At 35.1% G+C, this 19089-nt stretch overlaps 1 protein-coding gene across 1 annotated transcript; it reads left to right on the forward strand.

Annotated features, from left to right (window-relative positions):
* Positions 1–984: 984 nt before the first annotated feature.
* LOC103046365 (epoxide hydrolase 3) lies at positions 985–17910 on the forward strand. The gene is made up of 7 exons (XM_015603450.3): positions 985–1363; positions 4677–4762; positions 5444–5601; positions 5693–5821; positions 10870–10973; positions 11264–11412; positions 15063–17910. Exons 1-7 carry the CDS (start codon positions 1121–1123, stop codon positions 15370–15372), a joined length of 1179 nt encoding a protein of 392 aa, XP_015458936.2. The 5' UTR covers positions 985–1120; the 3' UTR covers positions 15373–17910.
* Positions 17911–19089: the final 1179 nt, after the last annotated feature.

The raw sequence follows: 19089 nt of genomic DNA on the forward strand, positions 1-19089 counted from the left end.
AAATGGACCAATAGAATTACTTCAAATCTCTTGGAACAAAATCGTTATGCATTGACTTCCATTTAAAGGTCTTCTTCTTAATTATGACAACAATGATTTAAAAAAAAAACCTTAGTTTGCCTGTTTAGTCAGGACTAATTTTTAAATAAGGCGTAAGAAGTGGGTGTCAGAGCTCATTAACATTAATCAATTTTAAAGACGCAGAAACGAAAACATCCCAGTTTATTCTAGGAAATATAGGGGGACATTTTCAGTTGAAAAGAAAATAAAGTCCGCAATTAAGCTTAATCCCTTTATGGAAAAAGAATCAGGATTGGCCTGAATAATAATGTATCAGTAGTTAAATTGTGAAAAATAAAGCATAAAATACAAAAGCGACAAAAGCAGAGATATAAAAAAGGATACCATAAATGAAAACAAATAAAACAAATGCCATGGATGATGAATAATTAAAGATCTGTATATATATGTTTTGCAGGTTAAGAGACAGAGAGAGAGATTTTTTCATTTTGAAGTAAAATGAAACTTATATATATGTGGGAATGTAATGATGACAAATGTCAGAGTTTACAATATTAGATTAAAAGTAAGGGTGGGCAATATAGCCCTAAAATAATATCACGATATATCATGGTATTTTTGTGATAGCGATACTCTTGGCGATATGAAAAAACATTAAATATTATTTTTCATAAATATACTACTGCAACAAAATGAAAATTTAATTTTATTATTGCATTATATGGTTGGCGAAGTATTAATTATATTGAGAGGAGGATATAGCTCAAAGTCTGTCAAACAACCAAAATGTCTTTGAGTGCACTACTGAGGTATATCTGTCAGTCAATGATGTCTCATCAAATGGTACACTACCCAAAAGTAATGATTGAAAGGATTTTTATAGGGAATTGGGCAAATCCAACTGGCTAGTCATGGTAGTCTCTCTGGGGAGTGTGCAGCTGCTGCTGTTTAAAATAGCCCCTACCTAGCAAGGTGTTCAGTAGTAAAATAAAAATAGCCATATGGATCAGTGCCATAAAAGTCACACAGGGTTAGTGAGAGGTGAACGGTCTCCAGAGTGAGCTTGTGTCTGTTTATCATGGTGTAGAGGACACAGATAATGAGTCGTTTCTTGACGCACCTCCTGCTGCTTCCCACTCACGTGAGTTTATGTCTGCTCTCTTTGCTCTACTGGACCCTCGTGTACGGCACAGCTGGGCTCACTGCCTATCTGGTCCTGATCCGGATTATCTGGAATGCATTTTGGGATCCATGCGGGACTTTTCAGTGGACAGTTCGTAAAAGACCCCCGACATGCCTTCGGGACCCTGCTCTAGGCAAACATGCCTACCTGTATGGGAGGGTAAGTAGGCCCAGTTTTTAACTGTGGTATCTGGTTGATCAAAATGCCAAAAAGTTAGGACAGCAGGGTTGTAAATTACTGTATATCTACATATATCCAGAGAATGTATGTATGTTTCTAATACATTTATATTTCACATTATAGGAAACATATGAAAACATGACTTCTGATATGGGGACATATATGTCATATGGGTCATTATGAAAATACTGTACCTTTTAGGCTTTCAATGGTCCAGTGGACTAAAGCATTGCCGCTATGAATCGGGTGGTCGCTGGTTCGAATCCCGTTCATGTAGCTTGCCATTAGCTGCCGGAGCCCCAATAGAGCATAATTGGCTTTTTTCTCACTCTGTGGGTAGGTGGCTCTTTCTCCCCACATTACTTCTAAGTATGATGTCGCACAGGACAAGGTGTCTGAGAGCTGATGTATCAGAACCAAGTGGCTGCACTTTCCTCCGTGGGTTAGCGCTGTGATGCTGATCGGCAATGCAGCATCAGCAGCAGTTCAAAAAGAGGCAGTTTTTACCCTCCTGGTGTTGGGGCATCACTAGAGATAGGAGATAGGAGTCCTAATGAGTGGGTTGAGTAATCGGCAATGTATTGGGGAGAAAATAGGATACAAATTTGAAAAAGAAGAATACGGTACCTTTTGGACTGTATAACTTCATAATACAATTATTTTTAATAATACAACATTAGACCACACATAAATCTAAAAAAAGTATATATATAAATTACTGTGGCATTTTACTTCAGCTAGTATGAAGATAATAAGGTAAATACTGAGTAAAATTAACATTGTGCCTTCAGTAACTTGAAAATAAATCAGTGTAAAGTTTGAAATGTCACTGATGTCAAAACTTACTTTCTTAAAATGACAGTTATCCCAAGATGACAGGGTGGACAGGGATAATATATAACTAATAATATATACAGTACATATTTAACCACTTAAAATATTTTTAGTTTATAAAATGTACAAGATATTCTCTATATTTGTAATAATGTGTTAATTCTACCGTAGGATCTTGAGGAATATTCTGCTTCCTTGACTCTTAGAGCAGCATATACATCCCTGCAGAGAATATGTAGATAAGGGTGTGGTCAGAATTTGTGAGTATGGGTTTGTGCTCCAGTTTTTAGTTTTTCCAGCATGAACTGTCCACTAAAAAGTGGGTTAAAGGTTAGTTAGAGCACAACAGTGTAACTAGTTCTTCTCTGCCCCTTGTGTCTAAAATCTAAAGTTGGTTCTCTGTCTCTCTCTCTCTCTTTCTCTCTCTCTTTCTCTCAGGTCATTAGAGACATGAATTTGTCAGAGATTTGTGTGCTGATGAGATTAGAACAAACAGACCTTCACTGCAGCTTTTTTTAGGCCCTGTACTGTTTGCACTCATTAGGCAGCAGTGTGGCTTATTGGTATTTTCATGAACTCAGAGGCCCTCTTGTGGTTGGAATGAACCGAAGACTTTATGAACCAGTGCAATTGCCACTATCTACGTCACTCTTTCATTTTTTATTCAGTTTTAATCCTCATTCTGCTGTAAAAGTAGATAAGGAACCTTCTTATTTCCTTATAAATGTTTTTTTTTTCTGTTTGTGCTGATGATTACGGTGGCCGAGAAAGCCCAACGCAGTGCAAATTGAAAAGCGCTGCAAATGCACAAAACACATCCATCAAAATTACAACACAGGCGCAGCAACTAGAAAAACGCGCTGCAACTAGAAAAACGCGCTGCAAATAGAACCACAACACAACGGAAGTGAGTCACAACACAACGGAATTTTCCCGGGGGACCTTAAAAGATACTGTACCAGCTAAGCTGCGTCTTCAGTAACGTCTCGGACTTCACTATGTGTACAAAGGACAATAAGTGGCAAACAAGGCGTTTTGTGAAGCAGAACTTTTAATAATATGCACACAACCGTGGTAATCACAGGTAATAAACATTACTTACTTTTCAGAAGCTTGTTTGCCACTTATTGTCCTTTGTATACAGCTGGTACAGCATCTTTTAAGGTCCCCGTAGGATGATAGTTGTTTACTGGTTTATTCAGACAGGAACTGCTTACTGATAAATTATTCTTTAGAAAATAATAAGTTTATTGTTCACACTGTGGAAATTTATATCCTCCTGAGACCCTGACTTTAGGATCTAACAAGCAAAAAAAAAGATGTATTTAGAAATTAGAACAATTAACAATTAGAAGTTGTTGTTTATTTAAAAAATTAAGAACTATCTTTGAACCAATTATTCCAAAAAACAACTTTTATCTTTCGACTGTAAGCAAATAAACATCAGGAGAATTGTTTCAAACATACAAAACACAAAAATTGGATGAGAGTTTTGTATCTGGCCCATGTTTCTGTCTGAACTGGCTGTAGAAACCTCTGACTGGGATTCCCAAACTCTTGATTTCAATCAGTTGAGTGTTGAGTGTTGTCATGTGACCACTAGATGATACAGCACTGTGTCCATATGAGGCCAAAGGGTTAAAGTTTTGCAAAATTATTAAGTATAATGGTGCAGAGAAGCAGAAATGTGACGTCCTCATATGAGGACGCAGGGTCTCAAGAAGATATTGAATCACTAATGTCATAAAGACACAGACAACACATTTCATATTAAACAATTAGCTAGAATTAAAACTCTCTAATTTACACCTTTCCATAATAATAATAATAATAATAATTTTCGCTGCACGGGTCTTTCAAGTATCTTATCTGATGATTATTTACCTAATAAAAAACTGTTCAAATTCTACATTATGCCAGTATAACATACAGTAGTTTTTATAAGTCCAGTGTTAAAAGACTCTCAAATATATCTGTCCAGTCTCTAATCGTTCTTGGCTTGGTTTTGTTTATCCTTGCTGTTGAGCGCTCCAATAAGACAATGTGTTTATATTCTGCAAGCCAGATCCTGTTAAGAGAAATATTTGGCTCAAACCAAAGTTTAAGAATGTTTTTTTTAGCTTCTGTTAAGCTCGTATACAAAATCTGCTGATTTAAAGTAGGATTCAGAGAGTAGCCATCATTTAATAAACATAAACCAGGCTACTTCACAATAGTTTTGCCGCTTAAAATTGACACCACTTTTAAAACAAAGACCCACAATATTGCAACTAGCTCACATTCAAAGAACTCATGCACAAAGGTACTAATGATATTTGCCTTACTTTTATGACAAATAGGACTGGATATATGCTTCATTTTATATATAGTGTCAACTTCTACAGAGTTTTAACTGGCAATATAGTGTACCTAAGCAATTTCCTCTGGGTTTGACTGTACCCTGTTCTTCTTCTTTTAGAGCTCAGGCCTGCGGTTTCACTACGTGACAAAAGGAGACAACAGAAAGCCACTGATCCTTTTCCTCCATGGATTCCCAGAAAATTGGTTACTCCTTTTTTATATTTTTTATATTTTATTTGGGTTAAAGATTGCTCTTTCTGGGTGTGTACAGTAGATGGTGCTCTTTCCACTCATCACTTCTAGGGTGATGTGGATCAGCACAAGGCATCTGTGAGCTGATATATCAGAACCGAGTAGCTGTGCTTTCCTTCAAGCGCGCTGTGATGTTATTCGGAAATACTACACCAGCAGCAGTTCATAAAGAGGCGGTGGCTGATGTATCGGAGGAGGCATGTGCTGGTCTTCACCCTCCTGGTGTTGTGGGATATACAGCTAACTATCAGCTGAACGGGTGGGACAGTTGGCCAGATAAATTGAGAAAATGAAAAATTAAAATAAAATTTGTAAAATAAGTTATAAAAAAAAATTCTATTTCAGTTTTAAAGAAACACTGTTACATGTTGATTATTTTAGACACTATACCTCACCATGTGATGTGTGTGATGTTCATTTGTATGTTTGAGAGAAAAGAGATATAGCAGACACTACAGTAGGAAAACATGTGATCAGATCAAAATTATAACATATTACAAACGAATCTCATAGAAAAAATGAAAAGTATGACTTTTGCATTGTAGTCATGTTATTGTTAGCTGTTTCCTCATGCTAACAACATGCAGTTTAAGATGGTTAAACATGAAATTTACGTCACAGTGTTGTGTTCAGGTACTCATGGCGTTATCAGTTGGTGGAGTTTAGCAGCAGTTATCATACGGTGGCGCTAGATCTGCGAGGCTGTGGGGGCTCTGACGCCCCCTCTCGGCTGGAGGACTACTCACTGGAGAATCTTCTATATGACATCAGAGACACGATTGATGAGCTGGGTGAGAAGTTCTGTGTGTATCTGTGAGAAATGAGTGTGTGTAATTGCACAATTTGTGTATTAAACTCTGATTTGTGTATCTTTTGTTGAAGGTCATACCAGCTGTATATTGGTGGGCCATGACTGGGGGGGTATGCTGGCTTGGCACTTTGCTCTGGAGAGGCCGGACATGGTCCATCGTTTGGTCATCATGAATGCTCCTCATCCCGCCTCATGGCTGGGTAAGAACAGAATAGGGTTCTCTAATATACCCTAAAAAGTTATTCTGTTGGCCTTTAGCCAATACTTAAATAATGTTATATGAATTTGGCAGGATTATTATTATTATTATTTCAACACACTTTTCTGACTAACCCAGACTAAATATATTCCATTAAACACTAAAAAACATAAGTTATTTTCTGGCAACTTAATTATCTGTATAGGACAACTTAATGTTTCCATCCATCTGAATTCTCCCAGCCACCAGTGAGCTGTGTGACCAAAGTATTAAATAAAGTTGATCATACTGTTTAATATTGACATTGTTTGACTTTATTAAGACATCTTCAGCAAAACTGATATTATAGAGGCACTAGAGAAGTTAAAAAAATATTATAACAATTATATAAGCAAACCAACAAAATGAATTAATCACATTTTGCTAATGATAGGCTACACTAAAAATATAACTTAAAATTCTTCTCCTTAAGGTGATTTTTAAGTCAGCTGAACAAGAAATATTGAAATGCACCTAAACTATAAACTATGGCAAACTAGTTAATCATGGGTGTGGTTAATTTTGGGCATAACGTGAAATAAATCAATCAGCGTGTCACTTGCACTTGCTATTCCCTATAAGAGCCAGGTGTGCTCTGACTTTGGCCAATAGCTATTTTAACAGTGCAGTGCTTCTGTGCATTACAGCAGAGGAAACTGACATTTACAGAAGGAGCAATGTTCATTAATGTTCATCAATAATGACAATTATTTGGCCACCATTCAAAATTAGATTTATTAGTTATTAGTGAAATGTACAAACTTCTAGCTGTTTGTAATAATGAGTTAAAAATAACAAATAAAATGACTCAACATAAATAATATAAAAAGTGATTTCTTCTAATTCAACAAAAAATTACACTTTTAAAAATGACACTGGAAAGGGTTCTGCGGACTATCATGTCTGATGCCATGTGAGAAATATGTCTAAAGAGAGTTGTCCAAAATGTTCATAGAAGATAACATTGTCTTCCTCAAACAAGCAAAAGAATACAAAAAGACAGTCAAGGCACCGAATGTTCCTAGAGATACAGTGGGGAGTGTAGTAGTTCACATGCTCAGATAAAAAAAAACACTGGATACACTGCCTCAATGGCAAAAAGAGGAAGCTATCACCAGCTGCCATCCACAGATTTCTGAGGATACATATGATCAGAACCCTTTGAATGACCAGAGATGTATTGTAACGAAATAGAGCTAATTCACTATTGTGCTTAAGTATTAAAATTCTGTATCTGTTTCTACTGAATTACTATTTTTTCCCTTATTTCAGCTTTTACTTTACCACATACATTATTTTGAATAAGTTTAATACTATTACTCTGATACATTGTTTGTGTTGCATCATTACTGTTTGTTATAATTATAAAAATGTTAGGATTTATTCCAAACCCACATTATCACTAAAGCCAGAGTGGGGGATGCTCTGCACTGTCTCACCAGGTTTGATGAAGCTGCTCATCATCAAGTGAATCAAGAGATCAAGCTGATTTTATAAGAAGACCTCACTCATACCGTTCTTTGTATTTTACTTTCAGTACTTCAGTAGTTTTATGCACTCATACACAAAAAAGTACCCTTTATTACTTTATTACAAAATTTGCATGCAATTATGTCTGAGATAGTTATGTAAATGATTATAAAATTAAAGGTTTGGCCTGACTAGGTGTGGGTACATAAGGGCATAAAAGCCCTATAAAAAGGCTCTCAAAGGCAAGTTTCAGGTAATGTACCTTTTGGGGAGATTTGTTGAATATTAGACTGCTATGCCTCTATGACACACTCAATTAATTATTCATTTAGATTTTTTAAATTAATCTGCTTTAACAAAGAACGCAAACAATGTCCTACTGCCCTTTTAAACACATTGTTTTTTTTTAATAGGATGTGCAGTTAGAAAAAGTCAATTTTTAACTTTTTGCATTTTTGGACTTTACATTTAATGGAATTAAATAATCATTTAAAATAAAATGTTTAATCTTTTTTTTCTTGATATTCAAAAATGCACACATATTTAACAACAATATAAAAACCAATGTTACAAAAAGTAATTTAATAAACTTAAAAATTGCAGAAATAAAAGTAACAAAAATGTTATTTGTTTTGTATATTTTTATTGGTATTGCAACAAAGTTGCCTGATTTTGTAAGCTTTTATTGAGGGCAGATGTGAAAGAAAAATGTTCTTCTTTCTAAGAGCAGCGTGACAGAAAAGGTTTGAGAACCACAGTTTTAATCTGACCTTTCTGCTTAACTGTTTTCAGTGGTTTGCATCTTGTTCACGTACATGAACGCATCTCATGATTGTACATTTTGATAATGATACTCCCACCTTCATAACAGTGTTCTTGTCTTGACTTGACTTGAAGTTCTGTGATCATCTACTTTAGATTTCTTCAATGTTTTGTTAAACATGATGATTCTACTGAGAACGCCAGTACACTCCAAATTTCCACTAATGTACCAGATACTAATTGGACATCAGTATGTGAATTAATAATGAAGTGTTACCTCAAGAGATGGCTTGAGAACACTCATACCTGTATAAGTTGTGAGGTGTTATCTTAGGAGTGAGGTGGTTGGCATGTTTGAGCAAGGTCTGATAGTGAGTGTAGATGGATGGGACATTCCATTTCTGAAGTTGTGCATGCATTCAACTTTCCTCCATCCACAGTATTGCGTGTGTACCGGGAAGTCATTACCCGAATATGACATGATATACTGGACACAAAGGGCATGTACAGCTCTGGAACAAATTAAGAGACCACTTCAGTTTCTGAATCAGTTTCTCTGATTTTGCTATTTATAGTTTATATTTGAGTAAAATTAACATTGTTATTTTATTCTATAAGCTACTTACAAAATTGATCCCAAATTCCAAATAAAAATATTGTCATTTACAGCATTTATTAGCAGAAAATGAGAAATGGCTGAAATAACAAAAAAGTTGCAGAGCTCTCAGACCTCAAATAATGCAAAAAAAAAAAAAAACAAGTTCATATTCATAAAGTTTTAACAGTTCAGAAATCAATATTGATTGGTGGAATAACCCTGGTCAAAATAAACTCATCATTTTTAAGTGGTCTCTTATTTTTTTTCCAGAGCTGTATAATGTATAATGTTTCTCCGTGGTAGGTTTGTTTTGTTTTATCAGTCTAATGAATGCTTTTTTTTGCTTAACCTCTGTATGAATTCAGCACTTGGAATCAACTTGTATCTCTTTAACATGTCAAAATACAATGAGGGAAAAGGTGAAACTGTCAACTGTCTAGTCTGTAAAAATGTCTGTAGATCTGAAACAGTTGATGTGATGCAATGTTGCTTTTAAAGCCCTTGAATTACAACCAAAGGTTTTCACTTAATTCACATCTGATTTGCTTCCTTTCAAATCCATTGGGCTGGTCTATAGAGGCAACCCCATTAAACAGAGAATGTTCTACATTTGGAACATTTAAAACATTTTAAAAAAGGTTCCAGGAAGTTTAGCCTGTAACCTTACTGTGACCTTTTAATGGTTTGCATCACAACATTAGAAAAATAGTCACAATAGACAAATATTAATATTAACCCTTAACATATCTTGTCCTATATACCTGGCTACAGCTGTAGGTGATACACTTTTTTAATTTACATTTTGAAATTAGAGGGATTTGAAATCTCCTACAGGACACTTTAAGAAGCTGCCTGTTTTCTCTCTGCTCCACTTAATAATTCCAGATCAGTAACAGGAATCAACCCAAATTCTGCAGGTTTGAAAATAGACGGAAAAACTAGACAAACGTAATGAAACTAAATGTTTGGAGGGCATAAACTGTTTGATTTGTGTTCATGATTTGTATTAATTTCAAAATTAGGTTAAGGAAAGAGCCAATTTTATGATTTTATTCATTATATTTTGACATAAGCAGATTTACTTAAATCTTTTTTTATATTTTCGATCACATTTACAATTCTGCTTTTTTTTTCAGAAACATCAAACAAGCTTTTTATGCAATGCTTGAATAGAAATCTTCAAAATTTAGTGGTGTAATGTCAGGCAGACAATTGACAGAAATCCTGGCCTGTTAATGGGTTAATGTAACAACAGAAGTGACATTTTCAAATCTAAAAATGAAAACCTTGATACAAATGATGTTGCAGCAATGTTACAAGAATGTTTCAAAATTTGAAATAAAAAAACATTCTAAAACTTGACAAATTGAACTTTCTAACAACATCCAAATACTTTCCAGATCTGAATCTATATCAGCCAGATTTAGCATTGCATTTACAAATGTTAAAATAATGTTTTAAAACAGTGTTATACATCTTATATGTAGGACGCTGTCAACTACCTCTAGCTCAAGTTTTTGGAGGGAATTTACTTGGAAAAATATTTTAAGATTCTTCATAACCTCGAATATCAAAAAGTTACAAAGTAACAACCCTGCACATGATCAGGGCTGGAGAATGTGTGCTTACTGGTAAAGGAGATTAGATCAATACTCAATCATGAACTTGGTTTCAATTTTAGTGTCGTTTACTTGGGAAATGTGCCAGCTAAATTGAGGAACCAGGATAGATATTTGTTGCAAATACTATCAGCAGGTAGTAAAAAAGCAATAACTAAGAAATGGCTGAGTAAAGAATCTCCAACTCTTTGTGAGTGGGTTGAAATTGTTTAGGAGATTTATATCATGGAGAAAATGACTTTTCCATCAAGACATGCGACTAAAAGATTTGAAAAATACTGGAGAAACTGGAAATCTTACTTGGCTCTGAGCTGATTTACGTCATTGATTCATAAATTGTAGTTTTCATTTTAGACTTCCTGTTTTGCCTTTCTTTCTTTTTCTACTTAATATATACATACTGTATGTATAGCATTTAAATGTTCCTTTGAAGAGCCCTGTCAAACTTTGAAGAGCCCTGCCTTTTCTGTTTTTCTGTCTATGTTTTTTCTTGTTTTTTTGTATGTTTAAACTCAATAAAAAATAAAGTAAAAAAAAAAGCAGTGTTCTCTTGGGTTTCAGATGCCGTTTTGAGACGTCCCTCGCAGCTCCTGCATTCAGGCCAAGTGTGCTTCTTCCAGCTTCCGTTCCTGCCCGAGATCGCTCTCTCTTTAGAAGACTTTAAGGTACCACCACAACCACAACCAAACCCACCATCATCCCACAGTTGAAGCTGTTTTGTATGCAGATACATTTTAAAATTCCACTAAGCAGGACTGATCAACAGTTACCAGAAACTAGACCATTTTAGTTCAGTTATTGCTACAAAGGGGGCGAGTTTCTAAATTGATTACAAAATCAGGGGTATCTTACATTCTGCTTAATGATGGAAATGTGGTTCCTTTTGATCAGTTTCCAAGATAAGAGGTAAATATCTTTATTGCTTAATCAAACCATATACTTTACTTGTGTGCAGTTAGTGCGGAGTCTGCTCTGTGGAGGCCGAATGGGGATCAGGAACAGGGCGAGGAGACTAACTGAAGCCCAGCTGGAGGGCTACCTGTACTACCTGTCCCAGCCTGGAGCACTCACCTCTTCTCTGAGCTACTACCGCTCCCTTCTCAGGTTAGAACTCCATCTCACAAAACTACACTGCCAGATTCTGACTGGAGCCCTATGCGGATGGGATTAGTTTCTCAGGGGGACGTCTGTGAAAAATATTTCACACTTCAACTCAGTGATTAAACTCCTCCAAACGGACTGCAATTGAAAAAACAGGAGGACCAGTGAGTTTTTTGGCTTTCTTGGTCACATGACATGGCGTTCAGTAGCTCCTCCATTTCCACTTTCTGTTGTGTTTACGGGCATCTCCGTGGAAACGTGCACCCAAAGTGTAATTATGGTGCGTGGCAGTGGACAAATAACTATTTTATTAAATGCGAGGAGATGAAACTTAGAGATGTGCATCCGGACGGGACTAAAATTACCGGAGGACCACGGAGTTCAGCGAAAAACAGTAGATAATTCAGCCTGTAATTTTCTCAAAGGACGTCTGAGAAAAAACACATACATGGTCGTTCTGGACAGGAATAAAATCACAAAGGACCCTCCAAATAAAAGAGAAAATGACCCCAGGACCCCCTGAGAAACTAATCCCGTCCAGATAGGGCTTTGGATATGTGTCTTCGGTATCATAAAAACGCAACAAGTATGCCTTGCGTGGCTCGAATCACGCAAAAGGCATTACCTAATTTTCTTAATTAATCATGGCCGTGTTTTGGACGTAACATGAAATAAACCAATCAGTGTTTTACTTGTCATTCCCTTTAAGAGCCAGGGGTGCTCTGAATTTGGCGTGTTGACATCTTAACAGCGCATACATTTCTAAACTCCAACGATATTTTAACAACGCAGGTGCAAGGCGTGAAAATAGACTGTTGATGGAATTTTGCTATTGTACACACCAGAGGTGTCAAGTAATAAAGTACAAATACTTTGTTACCTTATTAATTAGAAATTTTGCTTAGCTATACTTTACTAGAGTGATTATTTTTACTTCTACTTCTTACTTTTTTTAACACAATTATCTGACTTTCTACGCCTCGTTACTCCTATTTCATTTCAGCTTGTTTTTATTCCGGCTTCTCATCGTTCAATAAAACCCCTATCCAGATAAAGCTCTCCATCCAGATAGAGTGAATCTAATTGTGACTGGATGTAGAGAAGTATAAACATATACCATTCCGACACCCTATTGGTTTATACTGTGACCCATCACACCTGCACACGCCATGCCCTCCCTCTCCCCACACTCCAGCAAGAACATAGCAGACGTATGTAGCCTAGTATGAAGATGATCCGTGCAGAGGCTCAAGAGAACTACAGACAAGCTCCAGTCCAACTAAACTTCTTTAATATATTTACATTCTACTAAAATTCATTCACTTTGAATAAGCATAAATGCAGCTGAAACAGGAAACAACCTAGTGCATCCCATTATCAACATATATATATTATCAGCATATATTATCAACATTAACATTTTAATATAACATCATAGTCATTATGGCTTTTAGAAAAATATGTTTTGGGGAGGGGGGTAGTGCACTATAGGACTCTGTGGGGCAGCCTAAGCTTTTGTACTCTATGCCATTTTACATTACTTTTACTTTTATACTATAAGTAGTTTTTAATCCAGTACTTTTACACTTTTACTTAAGGAATAAAAAGCTTGAGTTGATTTTTCAACTTACAGAAGTATTTTTAAGCACAAAATCAGGATTCTGATAGCACACTAAAATTTAGTGATTTGATTGGAGGTTTATTTATATTGTTGGGCTTGGCGATGTATCCTGTTGCAAAGGCCAAGACTGTGATAATGATTAACTAATGATACATTTTGCAGGCCTTGCGTCTGCCTCTGAATCTGTACACACACCAACACCAGCGCTGTGGCTTCAAAGTACATTCAGAGTATCGACCTTTAAAATTTCAACATATTTTCACCGGGTCATTAGAATCTGCTCTGGTACACAAAATAAAAATCAAAACAAACCCCAGCACAAATCACATTAAAACATACATCTATAAGATTAAAAAATGCTAAATAGAAAACATCAAAGACTGGTCTAAATAAGTGCACCGAGAAATGAGATAAATAGCCATTTTTGCAATATTTGTGTTAAATAGTCCATATTTAATATTTTACCATTATTACAATTAATAAATGTTTTTTAACGAATGGCAGAGACAGAACTAAATGAGCCTGTGTTAAATTAACACTGTGAGTGTTAAATATTACAATATTAGTGTATTTATTATAGCATTTATTGTGTAACAGCTCCTTGAGTCAGTTGTCTGTGTTTTTTATGACGCACATAAGCAAGGTTATTATGTCAGCTTGAGTCTTTTATCTGAGATGTTTTTTTCATGTTAAAAACCTCTGAAAACGATTTACAGGAGATTATAATTTTTACTAATAACTAGTGTTACTAACAAGACCTGAGTCACACAGAATAATGGTGCTGAAATGACGCGGCTAATGCAAACAGGAAACTTTACTTGCAGAACTTCAAAGAGGTGAACTACCAGATGTGGGCTTCAAAAAGAGAACGGTGCGTGATTAACATAATTACCCTCAATTACTCAGAAAGGGCCAGGATGGAGAAGAACAGTCCACTAGCAGTGCTTCAGATACTGAATCTGAAGAGCCTGTTGAGGAGATCTTCACTGTGGAGCAAGCCGTTGTCCCTAAACACACTTTCCTGACAAGCCAAGACATTTGTCAGGCGGCTCTTGATCGGTCAGGCGAGTCAAACTGAATCCAAAAGGGCATGCGCTTCACATGCTAAACACGCTAAAGATAAAACCAAAGGCTAAAAGGCCCTGAAACAACAGATGGCCTGTACAGTACAGGCCTGATCAGCAGAATGCCGGATGCTGTAAGCAGAACCTGGGCGTAAATTTAAGACTGTATTGTATAAACACAAACACAGAAACACATTGTATAAACACATAGAACTCATCCAGTTTTAGATTGAAGAACGTATGTGGAAGAAAGTATTAGCCACAATTGTGAATATTTAAAAGTAACTAAAAAAAAATCTATGTTAGATCAAATTTATATTTGTGGTTAATCACAAATAAAATCATGAATAAAAATATTTACGCTTGTACTTACCTGTTTTTCATTAATAATAAGTATTAATCTTTATTAATAATTATAATAATAAATATTTCACTGTATGTATCATATTAATATTTTAATTATCATACAAATCAAAACCCTCAGGCTTTATTGTATTGCTGCTTTCTAAAAGCACTGCAGAAACTCCAACAGCTGTAAATTGTTTACGTACGCCTCTTTCTGATGAAGACTTGCAGGTTTCTAGTGAGATAGATGTGTCCTTAATGATTTCCTAAATGTGTCCGTCGTTCGAAGCCTGGTCATGCAGCTTGCCATCAGCTGCCAGAGCCCTGAGAGAGCACAATTGGCCTTGCTCCCTCTGGGTGGGTAGATGGCACTAGGCGTCTGTGAACTCATGTATAGGAACCGAAAAGAGGTTTGAAAAGAGGTGGAGTCTGACTTCACATGTGTCGGAGGAGGCACGTGCTAGTCTTCACCCTCCTAGTGTTATGGCATCACTAGTGACTAGCAGCTGAATAGATGTGACAATTGGCCTAGCTTAATTGGGAGAAAAATTAAAGGAAATTAGAAATAATAATAAAAAAAAGAAAATGTGTGATTGTTTGTGTGTGTCTTTTTTCTGATGCAGTAACACATTGTACAAGCACCAGGACGTGGCAGTGACCAGTATGTTAATCTGGGGAGAAGAAGACAGTATCCTGGTGGAAGGGATGTCCGGTGGGACGCGGCCTTACGTCAGAGGCCCTGTGGTCGTTCATACCATCCCAGACTGCAGTCACTGGGTACAGCAAGACCAACCAGAGACCGTCAACAAATTACTGTGGGACTTCCTTCTGGACAGAGACATCCCATCCAATCATATAGAAGACAGACGATTCTCTAGTGCCTCAAAATCTGACTGGGCTATGAATGGTGACTCCCGTGATCTACAGCAGTAGTAGCTATGGTTCACATTTATTATTATTATTATTATTATTATTATTATTATTATTATTATTATTATTATAAGCTAAGGATTGAGTTGAGATAGGGATGGATCTTTACATGCGATGGACTTTGGACTCTTAATATGCTTCCGGCTGGGCAGGAACAGCATGAGTTCCCTAAAGGAAAAAAAAAGGTTTTTATTTACAGAGCTCACAGATTATACAACAATATGGAGCAAATATATAAAAGTTATTTAAAAAAATAATTTAGGGCATCATAAAATGTCCTGTTTTATCATAAAGTAATTCAGTTTGATTTAATTCAGTAATTTTGAAAGCTTTCTTGGCTTCTTGGTTAAATGATGTAGAGTATCAGTCAAAAGTTTGGACACACCTCTTTTCATTCAATGTGTTTTCTTTCTTTTTATGATTTTTTTCATTGTAACTTCAATATTGAAGACTATATTAAAGACTATATTAAATTACTGTTAACTACGTAATTCCATATGTGTCACTTAATTGTTTTCATGTCTTCAATATTAATCTAAATTAAATAAAGGAATAACAAAAACACTAAATGAGAAGGCATGTCCAAACTTTTGACTGCATAATTACTGTAATATTATCTGTAGTATGCCATTTATTCCTCTTTATTTAGGTCATTATCAGGATACTGAGCCGTCTTTTGGCGTCTTATAACACAGTCTAATAAAAAAGACTTTTAGGATTTTTAATTCTTTTGACTATGATGTTTATAAGGCTCCAGACTAAATCAGGGTTCTTGCACCATTTTAAACGTCAAATTTTAATGCTTTTTAAGACCTTTTTATAGACCGCAATAAATATAATTTAAGACCCAAAAATGTAGTCATATTTTCTTTGTTAGGAAATTATTTGTTGTATTTGAAATCAAAATTTAACGTAGCGAACTCGCCGCTAACATTACTATATTATCTAGCTTGCCACTAATGTTAGCTAGCCCTCCGCTAACCTAAGTTCTCTCATCGGTAACGTAGCTAACTTGCCGCTAACGTTGCTATGTTATCTAGCTCGCCGCTAATGTTAGCTAGCCCTCCGCTAACCTAAGTTCTTTCAACGGTAACGTAGCTAACTCGCCACTAACGTTACTATGTTATCTAGCTCGCCGCTAATGTTAGCTAGCTTTCCGCTAACCTTAGTTCTCTCCTGATTATGCTGACATTTTAACACAACAGGGTGGACAAATTTATCTTTACCTTAGCCACGTATGGCAACAATATGAGAAATATTTTTTCCCATGAAAAGTTTTATTAATTTCTGGACATGCATAACGTGTCTTCAGTCCATAGGAGATTAAATAGTGTGGAGGTTGTGATCTCACAAAGATAACTTTCTAAAAAGGGCGGGGTTGTCAAAAGGTGACAGGGTGGACATTTCCTGGATGTTCTAAATGTTTAAATAATTTTATGTTTTTATGAAAATAGCTAAAAAAGTATAGTAATTATGTAAAAATATTCAATCAGGCAGCACTACAGGTATGGTATGAAAAACCCAACATCTTCATATAAAAAAAAAAACTGTATGAAATATACAAAAGTGAATTTAAAGATATTTAATTAAAGCCTTATAAGCCTCTATGTTTGAATAATGTGCTGATTCAGAGTAAATCTTGTTTATTAAATGTAAAACGTATTATCACACATTGTTTGTATGTAAATGTATTTAAAATTGTAATGTTTGCCCTGTGTGCCAGTGCTTCCTTTTTTGAGTTTCAGAAACAGATTTCAGTATGTCTGCCCTAGTAGTTTCAGGATTAGTTCTTTATTTAGCTTCCCTTATGTCTCAAGTACTGCTAAGTAACGCAAGAACATGTCTTTAAAGCAGTTTTTTCTCGTCTCGTACTTGTGTGGATAAATACTACAGCTGTACTTCATTACTGATGTTGAGAAGTATTATTCAAGTACTACTACTATTAAATCTTTGTGCATGTATTCAGTTATATTTTAAGGACACAAAAACTTCTTACATTTTTAATTCGCCCTTCAAAGTACTGCTATGATTTCTTTTTCCTTTTGCCAGAAAAGCCAAGATGCTGTTTTTCGAAATGTATTGTTTTATTAAAGCAGCTAACCAAACTCAAATAAGTGTAAATCAAACCACATGACTATGGCAGTTTGTCTAGGCCTATATTATTACCAGCATCATTAATTAATTATAATTTAACTGTTTATATACTTTGTACAGCTGCTTGTATTTTAGTGTGGTTCCTTTTTTAACTTTCATTTAGGCACATCTTTGACTTCATATTTTCACTTTTGCTATTGCTACTTTTGCTACTTCCCATATTTTCATTATGAGAGCCATAAACACTTTAAACACATCAGAAAGTAGCATCTTTTGCACAGAAAATTAGCTTACCCTGAAACATGACAAGAATTTGATTCTCAGAGATGCATAAACACGTTGACCTTTATGCTTCCGTCAGTGTTAAAAGGTCAGTATCCTAAAAAAGATCCATTTATGAGCACTGTGTGTATTTATTTACTAAAAACTGTAGTGATTCATTTTCATTTCTTTTTCCGGTAATGTACATTAAATACACTATGCATAAGTACGAAAAAATACCAGTAATCTGATTGGCTGTCTTGTATTTTGTATTTTGCTTCATTGAAACAACAGTCTTGACTGAAACTGAAATTTCGTAGAAGTTCTGTGTGTATTGGCAGGGCTGTTGATGATTTTTGAGCAAGTAGGTGGATAGACTTAAATTAAAATCAGGTGGGAGGAGCCAACTGTATATTTGAAACAGTATATTTAGAGGTTATTAAATATATCAAGGTAAAATATATACTTACTATATATGTACAGTATAAATATGTTCTCTAAATAAAAACATAAACAATAATTAGAAAACAAGAAAAATAAGGAAAATCATATGACAAAATTATACAAAGAAATGTGTCTTTATTTGCCATTTTTACACAGTTTGAATATTTATAATAGACAGTATATATTTAGATTCAGTGTATCATAAAACCATCCTGAACCTTATGCTGACAATAACAATTAAACTGGCTATTTAAAATACCTTAAAGACTGGTTTATGTAAATAAACTGGTTGTGATTTGACATGTATTTCTGCCAGAGACAGCAGTAGATGGATGTGCATAAGCTGTTTTTTTTTTGTGGAACAGTAATAAATACTATTATATTACTATTATATATACATATTCCAAAATGACCTGAAATAAACTCTTTTACATTGACTTCCATTAAAGGTTAAGAAAGTTTTATCTCTCACAAATCCTTGTTTTTGAACAGTTGCATGTTTTTTTAAAGAAAATTTAAACATACGTTTTATAGTTCATTTAAAATTAAACATGGATCATCTATAGGTATACATTCTTTAAGTAAAATATTCTAGTTTAGTGACTTTTATTCACCTCTGCATATTCTGGGGCTTAGTGATGTCATTATGCAAAAAAAAAGTAAATGCTAATTAAAATTTAGATCAAAGGTTTGGACACCTTCTCATTCAGTGTTTTTCTTTTGCTCTTTATTTAATTTATTTTCCACATTGTATATTAAAAGTATATACATGAAAACAATTAAGGGACACATATAGAATAAGAATTATGTAGTAAACACTAATAAAAGTGTTAATCCTCCACATTAATTCCCTGATCTAAACCTGATGAACTGAGATGGTGATTTGAGGTCATTTAATTGGGATGAGCGGGAGCGTCTTTC

Source organism: Astyanax mexicanus, chromosome 3, assembly GCF_023375975.1.
Source record: "Astyanax mexicanus isolate ESR-SI-001 chromosome 3, AstMex3_surface, whole genome shotgun sequence".
Taxonomy (NCBI): domain Eukaryota; kingdom Metazoa; phylum Chordata; class Actinopteri; order Characiformes; family Acestrorhamphidae; genus Astyanax; species Astyanax mexicanus.

Bases quoted from the DNA above. Each gene is read 5' to 3' on its own strand.
- LOC103046365 (XM_015603450.3), top strand. From the start codon at position 1,121: ATGAGTCGTTTCTTGACGCACCTCCTGCTGCTTCCCACTCACGTGAGT. The intron at 5,602-5,692 runs GTGAGAAGTTCT...CTTTTGTTGAAG, and splicing joins AGACACGATTGATGAGCTGG to GTCATACCAGCTGTATATTG. The intron at 11,413-15,062 runs GTTAGAACTCCA...TTTCTGATGCAG, and splicing joins TACTACCGCTCCCTTCTCAG to TAACACATTGTACAAGCACC.